The 16,268-nt window shown below is 37.1% G+C and overlaps 1 protein-coding gene and 1 pseudogene across 3 annotated transcripts; both read left to right on the plus strand.

Annotated features, from left to right (window-relative positions):
- The first annotated feature begins 5 nt into the window (after window positions 1-5).
- LOC137733888 (retinoblastoma-related protein) lies at window positions 6-8,072 on the plus strand. 3 transcript variants are annotated; one of them, XM_068473092.2, is made up of 19 exons: window positions 6-231; window positions 729-862; window positions 1,052-1,156; window positions 1,291-1,433; window positions 1,542-1,638; window positions 1,759-1,805; window positions 2,751-2,949; window positions 3,200-3,266; window positions 3,437-3,616; window positions 3,721-3,914; window positions 4,051-4,921; window positions 5,111-5,273; window positions 5,380-5,452; window positions 5,655-5,831; window positions 5,916-6,035; window positions 6,112-6,259; window positions 6,369-6,481; window positions 7,500-7,615; window positions 7,702-8,072. In XM_068473092.2, the coding sequence occupies exons 2-19, from the start codon at window positions 740-742 to the stop codon at window positions 7,850-7,852; spliced, it is 3,087 nt and encodes a 1,028-aa protein (XP_068329193.2). In that variant the 5' UTR covers window positions 6-231; window positions 729-739; the 3' UTR covers window positions 7,853-8,072. The 3 variants fall into 3 exon arrangements, with proteins under 3 accessions (XP_068329193.2, XP_068329194.2, XP_068329192.2); XM_068473093.2 differs by having other exon boundaries at window positions 8-231; window positions 733-862; XM_068473091.2 differs by having other exon boundaries at window positions 42-268.
- Window positions 8,073-10,365: 2,293 nt separating this feature from the next.
- LOC148695450 (nodulin homeobox-like) lies at window positions 10,366-16,135 on the plus strand (annotated as a pseudogene).
- Window positions 16,136-16,268: the final 133 nt, after the last annotated feature.

A 16,268-nucleotide genomic window follows, 5' to 3' on the forward strand; every position in this document is an offset into this window, starting at 1 on the left:
ATGCTATGTTGTTTTTCCCGCGCGCCCAAAAAGAGGCCTGAAAACCAAACAAATTTAGAGAGAGAGAAGGGAAGAGAGAGAGAGAGAGAGAGAGATAGGGTTCCACAATCACAGAAAGAGAGAAGAAGAAGAGAGAGAGAGAGAGAGCTTCGGCGTCAGAGAACGCCGTCGTTTTGGGTAACATTGGCAGATCTGCTGCTCTCCGAAAGCTCCGACTACGATATCAGATAGGTAGATCTCTGCGGGTTTCGCCTCCAAATGAAAATTCGTATGCTTTTTTCTTACTTTAATTTTCTTTAAAGCTGCAAGTTTTGGGTTTTCTTTTTCTTTTTTGTCACACTTCTTCTGCTTGTCGATGGTTGGTGACTATTTATTTTTCAAAATTAATATTTTAATTTTATTTTTTAAGCTTAATTGACTTTTCTGCGAAGTAAATTCATTGATTTTTGGAGCGAAAATTAGCTCGTGTAACTGAAGAGATCAATTACAGCAGTTGGTAAACGTACAGTGAGAATTTGAGTTCTGGATTTTGGAAATTTTCGTTATTTTTTGGGTACTAAATCTCTGGATTTTGGGGTTTTTACAGTAGTGGGTTTTTGGAAATTGAAATTCTTGCATTCGCAAATCCATGTAAACCCTTTGATTTTGTTTTATTTAAACTTTTGAGGTATGATTTATAGAAATTAACGGTTAGTTAATTTTGGTAATTTTGATTTGGTTTGGTTCAGCTAGGGTTCAGATGAGTCCACCTGCTATGGTGAAGATGGAAGATACTAAGCCTGAAGTTTCAGCTTCCAACAATTCAAATTCCGAGAGCAGCGATTCTGGTCCCGTCCAAGATCGATTTACTGATTTGTGCAAGGTTGCCACTTTTTGCCCCATTTGGACTGTGATCGAATTTGTCGTTTTGTTCTTTCTTATTGTAAATGTCATTTTGTTTGTAAAGTTTAGTTTGTAAACTGTACTTCTATTTACATTTTGAATTTCTGTTTTGTTTACGTTGCCGTTTCTTAATTTTAGTTTCTCTGAATTTACATGGTTCTGATTACAGAATGTATTATCATTGGACGAAAACTCTTTTGCGGAAGCTGCAAAGCTGTTCAAAGAAACCAAACATCTGTTGATATCAAATGCGTCAGCTATTGGCAACGGAACAGTATGTATTATTGTTTCTCCATTCTATAGTCATTTTAATAATGTTATGTTGAAATAAGGTCTGAGGTGATATCTTTGCTGGAACACTTGCTTTTATCTGGATTTGGCTAAACTTAAATGCATTTCTATGTACAGCCTGAAGAAGCAGAACGATTCTGGTTTGCCTTTGTTTTGTACTCTGTAAAAACATTGAATGACAAGAATTCGGATAATTCACAGAAGAGTTCTGATGATAATGGATTTTCTCTCTTCCAAATTTTGAGAGCTGCAAAGTTGAAGTACGTTGTTTCCCATTCTGCTTTCTTTCCTTTAGCTTATAATTAGCTGCTCATGAATTCTTGTCATCTAATTTTTTTTCTTTTCTTCTTTTTGGGGATGTTTTACAGCATCGTAGATTTTTTCAAGGAGCTTCCTCAGTTTGTTGTTAAAGCTGGTTCAATTTTAAGTAATATTTATGGTGTAGATTGGGAGAACAAACTTGAGGTATTAATTTTCCAGAGATAGTCTATGCTTGAAATTAGCCGTGTTTTTATGTCTTTCAGCATTCTGTTTTCTTGGAGTTACTCGATCCGGTGCTCATGATTTGAGTTCTTAATTTTTCAGGCAAAAGAGCTGCAGGCAAATTTTGTGTACTTGAGCTCGTTAAGCAAGTGAGTTTCTTTCTTTTGCGCCATTATGCCTGTTATTAATATCATCTGATGGTTTTAGAATTTTTTCTCTTTCACTTAAAAGGTTGCCTTATCATGTGTGAGCTATCTATAGTTAGGATGAAACTAAGTAAACGGTGGTGCATGTCTGGTGATGCCAGATTTTGAAATTGATAGTAGTGGCTTGACGTAGAAAAATGTAATGGGATTGGGTCACAGGGGTGCTATGGCTTGTAATAGATTAATCACGTTGATTAGAAAAAAGAAAGAGAAGAGGTTTACTAAATAGGCATAATTTGTTGTATCTTATCCTTATCATGTATTGAAAATCCTTCTTTATTATGTTAAAATAACACCTGGTGATGTTATGTTGTGAAATACTATGCTTGTGCTAAAGAAAATTATGCCAAAGCAGTGTTTCTAATGTATCTTTAGGATAGTTGACTACATGGCTGAAACCTGTTGTACGTCATTAAACACCCCATTGGTGATTGTATAGTATAAACGTGTGAGGGCATTGTAGAACTGAAATCATTAAGCACCTACATGGGTGGCTTTCCCTGCACTCACATCTAAATGTTACAAGGGCATTGTAGAACTATGCAGTCTGTGGAAATCCTTTTCTTTTTTCTTTTCATGATTCGCACTGACCTTTAGTATAAAAATAACATTATATGACTGAAAACTTTCCTTAGTTTGATTACCATTTTAGTTCAGACTAGCTAGATTATTAATCGCATTGAGATGATATGCGATTCATAATCAAGTCCATTGGATTCCAAGGGACTATATTTGGTACTGCACCATTTTATGTTGAAGTTATACTGGAGTTTTATGGTATGTGTAACAGATATGGTTTATTGTACTTTGTTCAGTTCAGATTTGATTTTATTTATTTGAGAGGTTTTAAGCTAGTAGAGTCCTATTCTAACAATTTAATGCTACAAGGTACTACAAACGTGCATATCGGGAGTTATTCTTGACAAGTGATACAACTGCCGACAAGCAGTCAACTGTTGCCAGTGGAACTGGTTATGTGTCAGAGTATCATCGTTTTGGATGGTTGCTGTTTTTGGCCCTTCGTGTACACGTATTCAGCCGATTTAAAGACCTGGTGACTTGCACAAACGGCTTGGTTGCAATATTGGTCAGTTGCATTTCTGTAGTACTTATGCTAGTATGTGATACTAGGATGGCAATCAGTTACTTGAAATATCCAACATAATATGAAATGAATGGATTTCCGTTTTACAATAAACAAGAAATAGGTTCCTAGAAGAAGTGTGAAAAAATTGTGTATATGTATTATGTAATATTCCTACCCATATACATATCTCCTTTTTGACTTCCTACTTGAACATGTGGTTTTTCTTACTTGCTGAGTTTCCTTGGTACAGGGAATTTTAATAATTCATGTCCCAGTTCGCTTCAGAAAGTTCAGCATCCATGATTCAACACGCTTTGGTAATATTTTCACCACGTTGCATGTAATAATTTCCCTTTCATTTTCAAGGAGGGATATTCAATTTTTGAAACTTTCTTCTGCTTTCGATAATTTCGCCAATTTGTTTCCCCTATCTTCTTCTTTCATTTTGGCATTTTATCGGAGCTGATTTGATTAGTGTCTGATTCAGCGAGGAAAGGCAACAAAGGTGTGGACCTGCTTGCATGCCTCTGCAACACTTATGACACCTCAGAAGATGAATTGAGAAAAACAATGGACATGGCTAACGGTTTAATAGCAGAAATTTTGAAGAAGAAGCCCATTTCGGCATCTGATTATAAAACGGAAAATCTAGAGAATATGGATCCAGGTTTGTATGAAAAGTTTCTGCTATATACAATGATTTGATTCAAAACTCAAAAGATGTTTTGTATGAAATTTTCATGATTCTGAGATATGATCCTGTGAATGCAGATGGTTTGACGTACTTTGAAGGTCTTATGGAGGAACCATCTTTGTTGTCCAGTTTAGAGATTCTAGAAAAAGATTACGATGATGCAATTAGGAATAAGGGAGAAGTTGATGAGAGAGTCTTCATCAACGAGGACGATAGCTTAATTGGTTCATGGAGCTTTTCAGGAGGATCCATGAGTGTAGCCGGTGTGAAGGTATGCGTTTAATAAATTCCACTATTCAGGACCATACTTGTGGCATTTTAAATTCTTTTCCCTTTTCTTTTTCCCCGTTGCCTACATTTTTGTGTAGAGGAGTTGGTTGATAGTTTCATATATTCTATTGTGTTAGAGGAAATTTGATTCCATGGCCTCCCCAACAAAGACAATTATAAGTCCACTCTCTCCCCATCGCTCTCCTGCATCTCATGTCAGTGGTGGTGCTAATTCAAAGATGGTGGCTACACCTGTGAGTACTGCAATGACAACTGCAAAGTGGCTTCGGACCTTTATTTCTCCGCTTCCGTCACAACCCTCAGCTGAGCTGGAGGGGTTCCTGGCCTTGTGTGATAGGGATGTTACTACTGATGTGATACGTAGGGCACAAATTATATTGGAGGCCATATTTCCAAGTAGTGCATTGGGAGAGCGATGTGTAAGTGGTAGCCTGCAAGGTGCTAACCTCATGGACAACATCTGGTCAGAGCAACGAAGATTGGAAGCACTCAAACTTTATTATAGAGTTTTGGAGGCAATGTGTAGGGCAGAGGCTCAAGTACTGCATGCAACTAATTTGACCTCCTTGTTAACCAATGAGAGGTTCCACAGATGCATGTTAGCCTGCTCTGGAGAGTTAGTCCTGGCAACACATAAGACTGTCACAATGTTGTTTCCAGCAGTATTAGTGAGGACGGGTATTACTGCTTTTGATCTTAGCAAGGTGATAGAGAGTTTCATTAGACATGAGGAATCTCTCCCAAGAGAATTAAGAAGACATCTGAATTCATTGGAAGAACGACTTTTGGAGAGCATGGTATGGGAGAAAGGTTCCTCGATGTACAATTCTTTAACTGTTGCAAGACCTGCCCTCTCAGCAGAAATAAATCGTCTTGGGTTATTAGCAGAGCCCATGCCATCTTTGGATGCAATTGCCATGAATATTAACTTCCCTTGTGGAGGGTTGCCTCCAGTACCTTCTTTACAGAAGCATGAGACTTCACCAGGTATTTATTCACACACACACACTATATATATATATATATATATCTTCTCGAATATGAAGTTGTAGTTTGGTCCTTCAGTTTTATGTGGCTCTTAGAAGTACATGGAAATGGATTTCTATCCACTTGGTGGTAGATGATACAGTAATGTGCTGAAGTGGTGATTTGATCTTTTCATTGTTGTTTTTTCAGGCCAGAATGGAGATATCAGGTCTCCAAAGAGATCCTGCACAGATTATAGGAGTATATTGCTGGAGCGGAATTCCTTTACATCTCCTGTGAAGGATCGTCCTCTGGCGTTAAGTAACCTTAAGTCAAAGCTGCCACCGCCTCCTTTACAATCTGCATTTGCCAGGTATCAGTCACCAGTCCCAGGAACTAATAAATCTAATTTCTTGTAGCAACTTACTGCCTCATTTGTTCTCTTTATTGTAATATACTTCTGAAATTCATGTGTGCAGTCCAACTCGACCAAACCCAGGAGGCGGAGGGGAAACATGTGCAGAAACTGGAATTAGTATTTTCTTTAGCAAGGTGCGAGGCAGTCCAAGAATTTAGTTCTCAATATATTTTTCCTGTAAATAGTCGTAGAAAAATCTTTTTGATTGGAGAGGACTTGTTTTGTAGACTGTAGTTTATACTAATAACTGTTTATTTGGTATGTTTAGCCACATGACCTCGTAGCTGTGCCTTATTAGGATTTATCCTTCGCTTAACCATAAATTTCTTTATCTAGATAATCAAGCTGGCAGCTGTCAGAATCAATGGTATGGTTGAAAGAATGCAACTGTCTCAGCAGATAAGAGAGAATGTTTATCGTCTCTTTCAACAAATACTTGTTCAGCGGACATCTCTCTTTTTTAACCGCCATATTGACCAGATTATCCTTTGTTGTTTTTATGGAGTTTCAAAGGTGTGATATTACTTTTGACAGTTTTATGCAATGCTGTGAAATATTTTTCTTCTTTTCTTACTCAATACTGTTTTCTGGTTGCAGATTTCTCAACTAAATCTAACATTTAGGGAAATCATATACAACTACAGAAAGCAACCACAATGTAAACCGCAAGTTTTTCGAAGCGTGTTTGTTGAGTGGCCTTCAGCACGCCGTAATGGGGTACTACACCTAATATTTACTCTTGACTACTAGTTTTTCCTGATAAATCCTAACCTTTCTTATATTTTGGTTACAGAGGCCTGCACAGGAACACGTGGATATCATAACATTTTACAATGAAATATTCATACCTTCTGTGAAGACCCTGCTAGTTGAGCTTGGACCTGCTGTTACAACAACTACAAGAGCTAACATGGTTCCTGAAGTTAACAATAATAATGATGGTATGTGTTAAAACGTATGTGTAACTGCCTAAATGTATTTCCTTTTTCTTTGGGGAGAATCATTTTTACCATTCCCTAATAAGCTCATCTTGTTTTACTGGCCAATTAGCTCCATGCCCTGGATCACCTAAAGTATCTACTTTTCCAAGTCTTCCTGATATGTCACCAAAGAAAGTTTCTGCAGCGCACAATGTTTATGTCTCTCCATTGCGATCATCTAAGGTACTTGTTTGGTTTTCCAGAGTTGTGGCAGTTCCATTTTTCTTTTTCACAGATGTTGCCTCTTGGAATAAAAGAGGTCATCTTTCATGTTCAACACAAAGTTACGTTAACTTTAATATGTTTTAATCTGCAACTTATTTAACATAACTAGTTTTATATTACTGGAATCTTGAATCTCAAGTCTTTGATGGATCAACTTTGCGGTTCTATTATGCCCTTTTCTTTGGTGAACATTTGATGTGTTGGCCTCTTGTTCCTTTTCGTTTAAGAAACCTCAAAGCCCTGGGTTTATTAAGGGGAAAGTCTATTATGTTGTTTTTGGCTCAAAGTGTTCTGTGTTTCTTAGGATTTTGCTATATAGTGTACACCTGAATTCTCACTTTGATCATACTTTATGAGCATCTGGCTTAAGTCTTAGGACTCGCAATTTGGCCAAGACCAAGGATTGTTCAGTTTCGTTTTTCCACTTCAGAATGCAATATAGAGATTGATTGAAGTGATGCAAATGAAATCATGTCAATATTTTTTAATTCCATTTTTTCATTGTCATACCATTTGTATACAAATTGAGCTTAGTAGTGAAAGAAATAATTTGAGTTGAGATATCAGATGTACGTCAAGTTGTCGACTATCTGCATCTCAGTGAAAGTGTAGTCTCATATATGTTTTCATTAGAGGTGTGTCTATCTTCCAAGTATTCAATATAAGGTCAACATACTTAATTTCAAGAGTTCCAGGATACTATATACGTACTTCATGGACCATGTTGCTTTACTGAGCTAATGGTTCTATGTGACATGGTAGCCAATCGTTTAACACAGGCAAATATGTGTTGTTTTGTTAGCCGAAGATACTATCATGTCTATCCTTTGGCTAGTCTTCAAGTTCTTGGGATCATGATAATGTAGTAACATTGAGATTCTCCCAATGCATTTGCATTACGTTTAATTAAATTTCTGCAAAGAAAATTCTTGATTTCGAGTCCTGAACTGTGAATCTGATTCCGAACCGTTCACAGATGGATGCTTTGATCTCACATAGCTCAAAAAGCTATTATGCTTGTGTTGGGGAGAGTACTCATGCTTATCAGAGCCCTTCGAAAGATCTCACTGCCATCAACAACCGCTTGAACGGGTATGCTTTTAGTTTATGGATGAAATAACCAAGGTAAACTGATACTAAATAAATGGTTCCTCTGATGCATCAATTTCCTTTTTCAGTACCCGAAAGCTCAGAGGCACTCTCAACTTCGACAGCGTTGATGTAGGCCTGGTCAGTGATTCGATGGTGGCCAACAGCCTGTACCTTCAAAATGGGAGTTGTGCATCCTCATCCGGTGCTCCAGTGAAAACTGAGCAACCTGACTCATGATCCAACGGCTGTAAAGTTTTCCTGTATGTAAATCTAGTCCTTGATTCTCCATAGTTATTCTATACAATTTTTCGTCTATGACATGGGGCTCTGAATGAGCGGCCGGAGTTATGTAGAATGGCCGCCGCAGGCTCCCTTCCTTTTCCATGTGCTGATGATGTATGCTAGGTAGGAAAGTTGCTAATTCTAATAAAATTTCTCCCCCCTTTGTCTTCTTTCACCTTTCTAGTTTCAAGTAATTGTATCGCCATTTTTCTGTTGAATGTGAATTCTTGTGGACGTGAGTATGTTCAGATATATGTACTGTTCTAAAAATTTCTGCCTACAGCGCTAGGTGCTAACCACCGTCACAATTAGTTTCTAGTTATTTGAAAATTGAGAAAGTGCGCCTAGACTTGTTTAGGCAGACTGTCTAGGAGCTTGCCTAACCCATCCAAACCCATCACGGCACATGCCTTGGCCATTACTCTTATTTAGATAGAAAATCGATAACTCTTATTTTGTATTTGGGTTTTTCAATAAAATGTAATAGACTTGTTAGATACTTAGATAAACACTCATTATATGTTTGTTTTTAGTATGTTCTAATTCTTAAAGGGGGTGTGATATCTATACACCACTTTTTACTTCTCTCATATCCTTTTAATTTTTAGCCGTCGGATCGAATGAATTGAAGAAGATCAAATGATAGAAAGTAAAAAGGGGTGTGCTATCCACACACCCCTACTTAAAAATCTACGTCATTTTATTTTGCAATTTATATATCCTAAAACAATTATGTGTTCTTTTTAAGTATAAAAAATATTTATTTATATGAATATATAATAAATTTACTTAAATCCACCTAGGCATTCAACTGCAGCCTGTCACACGATTAGCATCTAGCGTCTTTTAGAACCTTGTATATATGATATATTTGTACTGGATGCTCCAATACGCATTCGTTACTTCCACAATACGTATCTGATACTTCAAATCCATATTCTTTGAGTTTGTTTTTGTTTTTTTTAGTTTTTTTTTTTTTTTTTTTTTTTTTTTATTGGTTGCAAAATTTGAATTTTGGAGATACACCCTGAAGTCAATGTAGTTATTATTATTTGCAACAGTTCTTGCAGAAGAAAAGATGAATGTATTTAATCTAAATCGCAAACCCTGAAGTCAATGTAGTTATTATTATTTGCAACAGTTCTTGCAGAAGAAAAGATGAATGTATTTAATCTAAATCGCAAACTTGCTCCTACACCCTTAACCATCGCCATCACCATCACCCAAAGCTACTAGGGCTTAAAAATAGAATGGAAGGCTTATGCGAACAAGAGTTTTGACGTTATGGGCCAAATAATGTATTTAATCTTGTATTTAATGTTTTTGTATATAATCTTGTTTTTTTATTTTTTTATTTTGGCAAGTGAAGCTACACATAAGGCTTGATCGTTGGACTGCAATAGTAGCCTTACTCTTTAAACCCGCATCAGGCGGTCAGAAAGAATCAAGACTACAAAATTTAGCTATCAATAAGGTAGACTACTTTCTCTATGCTCATGATCGAATTATTCCAAACTACGTTGCTTTATAAAATAAAAAGACTAGTACGAGGTGAAGAAAGCCCAAAACGTAGTCCACTCAAATACAAGCCTAGCAACAACAAGAAAATACAATAGAGTTGCCCCAAAAGAGCCATCCCATAACAATAAAAAACCCAAATTTTGGAGAAAGACAACAGCCTCCACCGAATCAGTTGCGCCACCATCGCAAGGGTACCACCACCAAGAAGACAAACCAACTAGATGAATGAAATCTGCACTGTAAGTGCTTCCAGAATCCTACCAAACAGTACAAAGCACTTTAAAGGCCGCACAACACAAAAGTACGCCATCAAAGAGAGATACCCAATGGGCCATGTAGCAGAGGTTGATGGTTGAAGACTTGCGACAGGAAACGACATCTGAATAGAAAAGGGGCATAAAAGCCCAAATCTGAGATGAGCACATGGATAAGGTAGGACAAAAGCTCAAAAAAGGCCACCAAAATAAAGGCTAGGAAAATAACAGGAGGATGTGGAAGGGAAGTTGCCGCCGACCCATTCCTAAGATTTAGAGTAGGCGACAACAAAGGGAGATAAAGCTAGGGATTTTTTAATTTTTTTTTTTATTTTTTTGGGTGGGGTGGGGGGAGGGAGGGGAAGGACACTTATTGAATTTCCACTTGTCGTTTTGATAATATATAATAGATAATACATTTAACTATCAAAGTGTATTGCAAGTGGTGGATTATCCTGGTGGTTAAAGTCTTTTGAAAATTATTTGTATCTCGAATGCTGTGTTATGTAATACCGAAAATTACATGACACAACATAAACCTTTGCCTTCTTGTTGAGCTTGGTTCTTTTCCATGCCTTGTGTACCAAAGACTTCAATATTTACTTGATGTTATGCCAAAATAAACTCAACATCAATATGTCTTTAAATGTTTTCAAATAATGATGCTGGCAGACAAAGAAACACAAGGAGTCAATGTATAGAGATGAATTCGCTAAACTCAACATCAATGATCATCATCAGGTAAAAGTTGGTAATTTTCCCCGTCTTCTAGGTGGCCATTGGAGTTTGCTAACAGTGATGTAGTTATTTCTCAACGTAGTGACCTGAGAGTAAAGTTTGATTCCTGGTAGGAGGGTCAGAGTACTGGAGGATGTGCGCCGCCGTTATTGAGTAAACAACCTTCTAATCTTAATAACAGAAGTGCTAGCCTCGAGGAAATGTCTGAGAATTCTGATTTTCAAGATGCGGACCAAGTTGATGTCAGGGAAGGTAAAGGTTTATCTGGGAATGCATCTAGACGTTTTAGGGTGTACGAAAGAGATGCTCATAATGTTGAAACAAGTGGTTCAGACACAAGCTCGGCAAGAGGAAAAAATGCTGGTGATCAGATAGAAAACAGTGAATATCCAAAGTCGAGTGCACACATAAAAGAAAGTGGATATGGGGGAACCCCGGCCAGAGGATGAAAAGGTTGAAACTCTTCCTTCTGACGAAAAGCAGCGGAGAAAACGCAAACGAACAATAATGAATGATATGCAGGTGGAGCTTGTTGAGAGAGCCCTATTGGATGAACCTGATATGCAGAGAAATGCAGCCTCAATACAATCATGGGCTGAGAAATTAAGTTTTCAAGTAAGTTGATACTTCAAACTTTGTAAATAACGTTTGTTGAATTTATTCGCTATATTCAACAACAATACCAAACTTCTTTTCACTAAGAAATGTACCATTGTGTTATCTAGGGTTCCAAGGTTACATGTGCACAACTAAAAAATTGGTAAACCATCCCCATTTTTCATGTATTTGTTTCTCCAAGGCATTGCTTAAAACTACTTTCAGTATCCTAATAGCTTAAAACATCAATGCTTTGTGTCTCTGCAGGTTAAACAATCGAAAAGCCAGGCTAGTGTGCACAGCTAAGGATGTTCGTGCAACACCAGAGGCTGACAATGCTTTGCCAGACAAGCAAGGTGGGCGGGGGCAAAGGTCCAACATCTCCCCCAATAGTCCTGGTAGAGATTCTTCCGCCCAACTAAATGCGAGGAGAGATCCTCAAATCATGTTGAGAACTGCTCTGGGAGCGGTAGCTGAGAATAACGTGGTAGAAGCAATTGAGATCACTGCTAAAGCAATCTGATGAGAAAGATATTCGCATTGGCAAACCAGTTGATACTTCAGCTCTTCAAACCATTGTTGGTAAAGAAAATGAACACTCAACTGAGACATCAACACTTTATGAGGTACGTCACATTTGACATCTACTTCTGAGTGATGCAAATGAAATCATGTCAATATTTTTCCACTTCGGAATGCAATATAGAGATTGATTGAAGTGATGCAAATGAAATCATGTCAATATTTTTTAATTCCATTTTTTCATTGTCATACCATTTGTATACAAATTGAGCTTAGTAGTGAAAGAAATAATTTGAGCTGAGATATCAGATGTACGTCAAGTTGTCAACTATCTGCATCTCAGTGAAAGTGTATTCTCATTTATGTTTCCATTTGGGGTGTGTCTATTTTCCAAGTATTCAATATAAGGTCAACATACTTAATTTCAAAGAGTTCCAGGATACTATGTACATACCTCATGGACCATGTTGCTTTACTGAGCCTAATGGTTCTATGTAACATGGTAGCCAATCATTTAACTCGGGCAAGCATGTGTTGTTTTGTTAGCCGAAGATACTATCATGCCTATCCTTTGGCTAGTCTTCAAGTTCTTCTTGGGATCATGATAATGTTGTAACATTGAGATTCTCTCTATGCATTTGCAATACGTTTAATTAAATTTATGCAAAGAAACTCAATTCTTGATTTCGAGTCCTGAACTGTGAATCTGATTCTGAACTGTTCACAGATGGATGCTTTGATCTCACATAGCTCAAAAAGCTATTATGCTTGTGTTGGGGAGAGTACTCATGCTTATCAGAGCCCTTCGAAAGATCTCACTGCCATCAACAACCGCTTGAACGGGTATGCTTTTAGTTTATGGATGAAATAACCAAGGTAAACTGTTACTAAATAAATGGTTCCTCTGATGCATTAATTTCCTTTTTCAGTACCCGAAAGCTCAGAGGCACTCTCAACTTCGACAGCGTTGATGTAGGCCTGGTCAGTGATTCGATGGTGGCCAACAGCCTGTACCTTCAAAATGGGAGTTGTGCATCCTCATCCGGTGCTCCAGTGAAAACTGGGCAACCTGACTCATGATCAAACGGCTGTATAGTTTTCCTGTATGTAAATCTAGTCCTTGATTCTCCATAGTTATTCTATACAATTTTCCGTTTATGACACGGGGCTCTGAATGAGCGGCCGGAGTTATGTAGAATGGCCGCCGCAGGCTCTCCCTTCCTTTTCCATGTGTTGATGATGTATGCTAGGTAGGAAAGTTGCTAATTCTAATAAAAAATTTGTGTCTCCTTTTGTCTTCTTCCACCTTTCTAGTTTCAAGTAATTGTATCGCCATTTTTCTGTTGAATGTGAATTCTTGTGGACGTGAGTATGTTCATATATATGTACTGTTCTAAAAATTCCCGCCTAACGTTTAGGCGGCGCTAGGCGCTAACCAGCGCCACGATTGGTCTCTAAGTATTTGAAAATTAAGAAAATGCGCCTAGACCTGTTTAGGCAGACTGTTTAGGTGCATGCCTAACCCACCTTAACCCATCTACGCACATGCCTTGGCCATGACTTTTATTTAGATAGAAAATTGATAACTCTCATTTTGTATTTGGGTTTTTCAATAAAATGTAATAGACTTGTTAGATACTTAGATAAACACTCATTATATGTTTGTTTTTAATATGTTCTAATACTTAAAAATCTGTCATTTTATTTTGCAATTTATATGTCCAAACACAATTGTGTGTTCTTTTTAAGTATAAAAAAATATTTATTTATATAAATATATAATAAATTTACTTAAATCTGCCTAGGCACCCGCTTAGCCTCTAAGGTGCTCAACCTCAGGCTGTCGCCTGACTAGCGTCTAGCGTTTATTAAAACCTTGTATATATGATATATACATATTGAATGCTCCAATACTCACTCGTTACTTCTTGAATACGTATCTAATACTTCAAATCCGTATCCTTTTGGCCAAATAATGTATTTAATCTTGTGTTTTAATGTTTTTGTATTAAATCTTGTTTTTTTTTTTTTTTTTTTTTTTTTTTGAAGAGTGAAGCTACACATAATGTTTGGTCGTCGGACTGCAATAATAGTCTTACTCTTTAAACCAGCATCAGAAGGTCAGAAAGAATCAAGACCACAAAATTTAGCTATCAACTACAAGGTAAATTACTTTACCTACACTCATGATTGAATTATTCCAAACTACATTGCTTCATGAAGTAAAAACACTAGTACAAAATAGAGAAAGCACAAAAGGTAGTCCAAAACCACTCAAATACAAGCCCAACAACAACAAAGAAAATACAATAGATTAGCCCCAAAAGAGCCATCCCATGACAATAAAAATAACCCAAATTTTGGAGAAAGACGACAACCTCCACCTAATCAATTGCGCCACCATCGCAAGGATACCACCACCAAGAAGACAAACCAACTAGATGAATGAAATCTGCACTATAAATGCTCCCATAATCCTATTAAATAGTACAAAAGTACTTTAAAAGCAGCACAACACGAAAGTATGCCACCGAGAAGAGACACTCGATGGCCCATGTAGCAAAGCTTGATGGTTGAAGACTTGCGACAGGAAACGACATCTGAATAGAAGAGGGGCATAAAAGCCTAAATATGAGATGAGCACATGGATAAGGTGGGATAAAAGCTCAAAAAGGGCCACCAAAAAGGCCAAGCAAAGAAAGATGACGGCTATGAAAATAATAGGAGGACATGGAAGGGGAGTTGCAGGGAGATAAAAAGCCAGGTTTTTTTTTTTTTTTTTTTTTTTTTGGGTGTTTTTTTTTTGGGTTGTTGGGGGGTGGGGGGAGAGGGAGAGGAGGGGAGGGGAGTAGGGACACCTACTTATTGAATTTCCGCTTGTCGTTTTGATAATATATAATACATTTAACTATCAAAGTGTATTGTAAGTGGTGGATTGTCCTGGTGGTTAAAGTCTTTTGAAAATTTGTATTCCAAATATTGTGTCATGTAATTTTCGGTATTCATGCAACATGGTCTCTCCAACTATCCAGCCACTTGAGTTGCAAATGTCCCTTACTCCTACAACTGTCGAGGCATTTTTGGTCATTCTTACTCCTCCTCCAACAACCTCTGAGCTTGGTAAATGTCCCTTGACCTCTGAACTTGCCACTCTTGGCAGTTGGTCAGGGGTAACAAAGTGCCTTTCCACTTGCTTATTTTTGCCCTGTAACTCTCTTGATATTTCAAAGGGAACGGCCATTTCCTGGTATGTCATTGGGGCTTTTAGAGTTTCTGAGTTGATGAGATGGGCTAGAGAAGCCTTGATCAACTTTCTGGTACTCACCAGGAGCAATACAGAGTTTGCGAATGTCATTCCTCTGCTCTCTCTTTTTCTTTCCTTCTTTCAGTGCTTTGGCATGAAACACGGTATCCTACCGGGCGTGCCAAAATTATCGTCGTTTGCGTAAAATGACATCTATTCAAGTGATTGTGCCATGAGCCGGGAACCGCCTCAATTTGGTTCTTTTCCGTGCCTTATGTACCAAAGACTTCAATGTTTACTTGATGTTATGCCAAAGTCAAGGTTGTCGAGTTGTTATAGCTTTAGCTAAATGTTAAACTTATTTTTTAACTACGTATATTGGAAATTCATTTTGATCTCACTTTGCCCTATATAACTCAAAAGTCACAATTTTATTTTTTTTAAACTCAAAATTTGTTCTACTTTGACTTGTGGATTCTCTTCTTCCTAAAACTTATAAGTCGCCTCCTAAAACATATGTGGGACCCAACACTCAATAAGACTATGTCACACGTGCAATAAGTTTGATTATAAATTTTCATTATGCGCTAACATACAACAATAAGAAAGAGTTTGAAAGAAATTGAAGATTTTGAGTTATATAGAAACGATTTTCAAGTTTCAGAGGCATAATGGGATCAAAATCGGGTCTTAAGCGTAAAAGTAAATCAAACTTTGAGTTTTAAGTAGCAAAATTATGACTTTTAAGTTAAATGGAACAAATTAATATTAAAATTAAATTCCAAGAAGCGTAACTAAAAATAAGCCTAAAATGTTATGCCAAGTTCTTCATTGCTTCTATTTTGTAGGATTTTGTAGTCAATTTGTTGGAATTTGGGTAACCGTTGGATAATAACATGCTTATATCGAGTTTTATTGTCAAAATAATTTCTGATAGATAAAACAAACAATATTTATTTTTTTATTCTTTTTAATATAAATAATTTCGTTTGTTAAAAAAAAAAAAAAATTATCAATTTTTATATGAGTTGTATTGTCACGTGCGAAATGAATAAAGTGACCATTTTGTAAAGGCCAAAAAAAATATAGTGATGTCACTTTATAAGCACTAGGTTCAGCGGCTTCAACATTTCAGTTCTTCTGCTACGTTTCACCGCTTCTCAGCCTGTTAGCTACCAGAGCACCCGCCCAAAAGCTAGTCGGAAGCAGCAGCAGGGAGGCACTCCCGCGTGTGAGACAACACGCTGCAGATGCACCCAGTTATCTACTTTTTCTTAATTCTTTGTTTTTATTCTTTCTAATGTAAGAAGTAGGGTTTAATATTCCTGAATTTGAAGATTATGGTATGCTAGTTAGATTCCATTTGGAAAAATCGAATTAGAAATTGGGGTGTTTAGTGTGAAATCGAATTTAGGGTGAGGAATTAGGAACTGTTGTAGTGCTGCTTATGTGCTTATTATATAGGTTGGAATTGGAAATTATCAATTTGAGATTC

This window comes from Pyrus communis, chromosome 7 (genome assembly GCF_041283825.1).
Source record: "Pyrus communis isolate YQ-2024b chromosome 7, ASM4128382v1, whole genome shotgun sequence".
Classification (NCBI taxonomy): Eukaryota; Viridiplantae; Streptophyta; class Magnoliopsida; order Rosales; family Rosaceae; genus Pyrus; species Pyrus communis.

Bases quoted from the DNA above. Each gene is read 5' to 3' on its own strand.
- LOC137733888 (XM_068473091.2), top strand. The intron at 3,617-3,720 runs GTTTGTATGAAA...CTGTGAATGCAG, and splicing joins TCTAGAGAATATGGATCCAG to ATGGTTTGACGTACTTTGAA. The intron at 5,274-5,379 runs GTATCAGTCACC...TCATGTGTGCAG, and splicing joins TTACAATCTGCATTTGCCAG to TCCAACTCGACCAAACCCAG.